The sequence below is a fragment of the Vigna unguiculata genome, chromosome 5 (genome assembly GCF_004118075.2).
Source record: "Vigna unguiculata cultivar IT97K-499-35 chromosome 5, ASM411807v1, whole genome shotgun sequence".
Lineage (NCBI taxonomy): Eukaryota > Viridiplantae > Streptophyta > Magnoliopsida > Fabales > Fabaceae > Vigna > Vigna unguiculata.
This window is the reverse complement of record NC_040283.1, coordinates 19,362,871-19,369,098: the sequence shown is the minus strand read 5'-3', so window position 1 is coordinate 19,369,098 and position 6,228 is coordinate 19,362,871. Positions and strand designations below refer to the sequence as shown.

General features: G+C 37.5%; 1 protein-coding gene across 1 annotated transcript; it reads right to left on the bottom strand.

Annotated features, from left to right (window-relative positions):
* Positions 1-5,005: 5,005 nt before the first annotated feature.
* On the bottom strand, positions 5,006-5,631 carry LOC114184446 (kunitz-type trypsin inhibitor KTI1-like). The gene is made up of 2 exons (XM_028071756.1): positions 5,415-5,631; positions 5,006-5,271 (listed from the first exon to the last, which is right to left on the bottom strand). Exons 1-2 carry the CDS (start codon positions 5,629-5,631, stop codon positions 5,006-5,008), a joined length of 483 nt encoding a protein of 160 aa, XP_027927557.1.
* Between the last annotated feature and the right edge of the window lie 597 nt (positions 5,632-6,228).

Here is a 6,228-nt window from a genome sequence, read left to right as displayed (position 1 = left end):
CCTTTGGTATCCACACCATGCTCTCATGTGGTACCCACACCACCTCCTGTGATGGTGCCCATGCCACCACCTGTTGTGCTACCACAACCTTCTTCCACACCCTTTGCTTCTGTTGCTGCTGTTATACCTTATCCATCATGAGTCCCTTCACCTAGTATTCTTGCCTCTTCTGGTCCCATAGTAACTATAAAAATATGGGGTTTTGATATGCAAAGAATGAATGCCACACAAATAAAAGATTGTATACACAGTAATAAAAAATAAGTCAATTCCACTGTTTTTTCAAAATAGAATTCTTCATCGGTTATCTAGAGATTATTGTTAAATTGATTATTGTTGTTGATTTACAAATCAATCAATTTATAGTCTCAATTCATTTGTTGGCATTCTCACTTTTAATCAAAGTACAGTTTGAATTAAAAGTGAGAATTTTTAGATTATCCGTAGTAAATTCAACCAAAGTACAGTCTCAATTAAATTACTCTAATCAAAGTACAGTCTCAATTATTGGCAAAAACTTATTTAATCAAATGAAATTTTCTAAATAAAATCAAAGTAAAGTCTTAATTGAATTTAAAAACCTTTTCACTCATATGATTAGCATGCGTGTAGATTTAAAATCATTATTTTCTATTCAATTAAGAAACAAAGGACATAAATAAACAAAAACCACAACCAAAAGAACAAATAAATTAATTCATCTAACCTCATAATCCAGTTAAGAAATTGCAGTGGAATCAACCCTAAAAGCTTAGCCCTCCATGGCTTTGATGGAATACATGATAATATAATGAAGGAAAGAAAATAAAAAGAAAGGAAGAATGAGAGATGTGGACTTGGATTTTATCTATTCGGTTGCTAAAATATTTTATCTTTATTTAATTAATTAGCAACTTAATTTCTGTCCAATTTCCAATTCTGCCCCTCTTCTTTAACCATTTTTTGAATATTAACCAGAGTTTAACCAGAGTCTGACCAGAGTTTGACTAGTTGACATGTTGACCAGTTTGGCTATGCAATGAGAAGCTGACACGTGGCAGTGCACTTTCTCTCTCCAAAATTAGGATTTCTGCAGATTGCAATGGAGGAATGAGCTTTGACGACTGATGCCATGGTGGACTCCGACGCGGAGCTGCTGCTGTGTCATGGTGGCCACAATTTGTGCAGGTGGTCCGGCACGGTGTAGATTTGTGACGGTGCACGATGCAGATTCAACTGTGAACAAGGTTCTGCTTTTCACGGTGGCGCTAGGTGTACGCAGTGCAGATGCGGTGGGGTGCGAAGATTTGACAATGCATGAAGGGTGTGGAGGCGCTTAGCAGGCGATGGTTGCTATTCTGGTGCACGGTGGTTGATGCTCCAGGCGTGGTGGTGATGGTTGATGACATGTGCGAATGCAGGTGGAGATGGAGGATGGAGAGGCGTCGTGGCTGGTGGAGCATGAACCTGGTGCGTTGGCTGCTGCGTCGTGTTCGAATTCCATGGCTGCGTGAAGGTGGTGTGTTGTGGCTAGAGATGGTGGCGCGTTGCTACGACGTGCTGTGACGCAAGGTGTTGCACTGCTACTGCGTGATTCACGGGAAGAAGAAGATGATAATTCAATGGCTGTTGCAGGTGCGTGAAGCATTGTAGAGTGTTGATGGTGACACGGTGGCTGCCGGCGAGAAAGATGCAGGTGGTTGACGGTGGCAAATCTGCGGTGGCTGTCGGCATTGTGGCGGCTAGGGTTCGAAGAGAAATTAGAGTTTCTTATGAGAGATAAAGATGATGGCGTGGCAACCTTCATTGGACAACTTGTTAGTGCAAGGATTGTTGTCACGTGGAATATTTTAATTGGACAGAGTGCTGATGGCGATGCGGTGGCTGCTGGCGAGAAAGATGCAAGTGGTTGACGGTGGCAGATCTATGGTGGCTGTCGGCATTGTGGCAGCTAGGGTTCGAAGAGAAATTAGGGTTTCTCATAAGAGATAAAGATGATGACGTGACAACCTTCATTGGACAACTTGTTAGTGCAAGGATTGTTGTCACGTGGAATAATTTAATTGGACAAATTTAAAAAGTGGGGATTGACACATGACATGATCTAGTTGGGTAAAGTTTAAATGGTAGGAGGGGTGCAACTGAGTAAAAACTAGGGGTGCAGAACAGGTTTTTGTGGTCCAATTGTACGAGGAGTGTGTAAATAAAAATAGGGGTGCATTTAGCTCCTGATTTATTCTTTTCTAAAATGTCCTGATTTTGGACTTAATTTCTAACTTTGAAAATTTCAAATCCAAACTTTTAATGACTCCAATTAAACTTCAGCTGCATTAACAAGTGTTAGAATATCCAATAATATTTTATGCAACTAAAATCAATTTTTACCCCATTTTTACCTTACATACTCAATAAATCCAATAATCACAAATCCTAATTAAATCAATCCTTAAGCACAAAAATCCTATTAAAACCCCAAAATTAAAAATTAAATAAGGGCAAAAATTTGAACTCATCACTTATTTTACCTTGCCCTTTTGTGCATTAATTTTCTTAAATCATCTGCAAGTTTTATCCTTCTAGAGTAGCTTCCCAGGCCATCACAAGGTCTATTAAGTAACAATATTTGACTGCTTGGCCGACATAGGGTGCAATACCTCCAACAGATAGATATGTATTTTGGCAACGTTTTAAGGTAAACATATCTTAAATCTTTTTAAAAATTTAATAACTGTGTATGTTAATAGTGCAATGCAATTGATGATTTATACTTGATTCGTTGTAACAAAGGAAGATTTAGTAGAGACCTGAGCATGAAGCTCAAATTCACACAAATTTTAACTCTAGAGCTTCACATAGGCTCTCTGAGATGTTTAGAGAGGCCTGGATTGCAGGACAGCAGCCTTATTGGCTTGGGGATGATCTTTGGAATCAATTGCTGGCACATTGGAATTCTTCAGCCTATCACAATAAATGTGTTACAGCCCAAAGGAACAGAGCTTCCCCCAAGGGTGGGAGCCTACACACAGGCGGTTCCATTACTAATGAGCATGCCATTCGTATGGTAATAAACTTCTCTTTTAAGTAATTCATCACTTAGAATTTTAATAATTTTTGCTTAAAAAGTAACACCATATTTTGTTTTACAAGCACAGGAGCTTGGATGACATGTGCACATTGATGAGGTTTTTCAAAAAACCCATATCCATAAAGGATCCAGCGAGTATGTTGATGAAAGATCTCGGAGGACCCAGTTAAGCAACACTTTCCTTTCTTTCCCATAAAAGTATAATGTTGACCCTATTTCACTAATACCTTCTTGTTTACTTAACTAGAAGAATTTGAAAATAGACTTTCACTAGTCAGATCTGAGTAAGGCTCTTGTGTTGGTCCATCAACATCCTTGCATAAACCTCAAGATCAAGATTCTAAAGGGAGTGATTACATCTTTACACTCTAACTTATCTTCCATTAATTCTTTTGTATTGGTTCTTGCTAAAAATGTTTTTCCACCTTCATTCATTATTTCAAGCTCCTCAAAAGATTTTTCAAAACCAAACTTTGACTTAAAGTTACCTTTTAGGTTTCAATTAAGTCAAAGTGAAAATCACAATTTTTGTGAAATAGGCCGAATCTCACATTTTTCCAAACTTAGTCCCCGTGGTGATGGTCCATTCAAAATAATCAAAAAGATCAACAATAATGCGTATCAATTAGATCTTCCAGCTGAATATGGTGTACATCCTTCTTTCAATATTACTGACTTAGTTCCTTTTACAAGTACTATGGATGATGAGGATGACCACCAGGATTTGAGGGCAAATCCTCTTATAGGGGGAGGGGATGATGTGACCCCACCAAGCCCAATTGCACCTTCAAGCCCAAGCCCATTAAAAGGCCCAATAACAAGAACTATGATGAAGAAGATTCAAATGGGCCTCCCAATAGATGAACACAAATCTAATGGGCTTGTCACATTATTTTCATAGGCCAAAGAAATCACCAAGACTTGAAGAAGTGCATCAAAGCCCAGTAGAATAGATTTTAAATTGGGCCAATGTTTGAGCTTTGCTTTCAATAATGGTGTAAAACATAAAAATAGGCGTTACATTGAATCATCTCCTCTAGCCACCTTCCCCTAGCTTTCTCTTAAGCTAAACCTTCAAATACCTTAGTCCGAACCAATGCTTAGCAAAAGCCTTAAACACTTGCTTCCACTCCCTTCCATGGATCACGTCTACTTCATGGAGCTTTCATCCATTCCGCACCAAGAGCTCCACCACTTTATAAAATGAAATTCAATTCACTTATTTTTTATTTATAACTAGAGTTTTATAATACAATAATTGAATCTCACTTATAAATTTCTACTAATAATTTTAGGTGTTTTCTAAATCTTACAATATTGGTGTTTTTTTTATCTATAACTATATATTTATAACCATATATAAAAAGAGATTCTCTCATTTGTATCCATAATTATTATTCCTATTTTATCCTTTATAATATTTATTTATTTTTAAAGACTAATAGTTATTTTTACATGTTTTCTATAAAATTATTCTAATAATTATTTTCTTTTTCTTTTTTTTCTATTCATCAACGATTATTCTCTCTTCTTTTTTCATTCATTTTACTTTGTTCTTAATAAATATAATTTTATTTTATATATTAATTTAATAACATTATAATATTATTACCTATTAATATAAAATTATATATATTTAGAAAATGTATAAATATAGTGTGTGTATAAATATATTTTCCGTGAGTAATGATAATGATAATTGTTGTGGTGAAAGTTTATTTCAGTAATTGTATTTTCTTTTATAAATAAGTATACATAATTAAAGAAAAAAGTAAGAGAAAGAAAAAAAGTTATAAGTTAAATTAAAATAAAGCGTCAAACACAGTACTCTGCGCGGCAGACATAAACTTCAATTATGTTATTTAGTCATGCAATTATTACAGCAAAGTTGTCTCTCTCACTATGAGAAACTACACATGACTTCAAAGGGGTAGTGGTAGTTCACTCAGATGCAGTTGCAGGTAAAGCGTTTATAGCTCTCTCAAACCGAATCCAGAAGGCACCCTTCAGACTCTGAGTCACCACCAAACGCCTGGTTCCTGTAGCATCAACCTGAATTGCAACAAAGCCACAAGAAGAACCATTCTCAGGACAGAACAAGAGGTTGTAGCCCCCAATCTCAACCGTAACACTCTTAATTTTAAACCTTCCGCGTACTGGGTTGTCGTACCCAGCAAGTTTGATAGAGAGCGTTTCTTCCACACCCTCTTTCACACAGCAGTCCACCGAGATGAAGTGGCAGCACACGGGGCTACAAAACGGAACGCAATGTCAACAAGACGACCTTCCTCTATATAAAGGATTTTCAGTGGGGTTGAAATTTCTATGGGTAGGCCGTTAGAGAAAGGACTCGGAACTTGGATAACAGTTAAAGGACAAGTTTCGTTTCCGGTTGCAGCAAATGCTACTCCGCCACCGTTTCCAGTTATTACAACTGGCCTTATAAAGTATGTGCCACCATTTCGAAGAGGATTACCATCAGTGTCCACCACAATAGCAGTGGCTGAAGGAAGGTATGAGGTGAAGCCACAAAGTAGAAAGAGAGAGAACAAGGTCGTAAACTTCATCTTTTAGGAGGCTCTGGAGGCCTTATCTTCACTTTGGATGAACAAACAAGGTAGGAAAAGTCTATTTATAGTACCGAAACAGGACCAGCAGGTTGAGTAAACAATTTTTCCTCTTTTTAAGTGGTTCATGAGATTTTACTGTAGAAGATAACCAAAAGATAAATGATGTTTTTACAAGAAAACTTTGACAATATTTGACAAAGCCTACGTGTCACTTTTTTTTTAATTTGCATATTATTATCTGTTGCTGCGGAGAACAAATAAGAGATGTCAGACACAAATATCACCTTACCTCAATCCGCAATCTCTCTAGTAGGCTTCCTTCCAGCTTGTGTATGTTATCTGGTGGTATCTCGGCTTAGACCGACCTGGACCCAAGAAGGGTTACTTGCAGAGAAGACTTCGACGCTCAAGTCAGCAAAGGATTCTCAAAAAGTCAAATCTCGTGATTAAGGGATTAATGAATGCGTACCTTTAATTATTGGAGTCCATGCGTATTTATAGATCATTACTTATATTTGACCACGTCATGGGCTGGGCCATCGTTTGGGGTTGCAGGTGGGCCTTGGCCTGGGCCAGGCCCTTTGGTTCGATCAC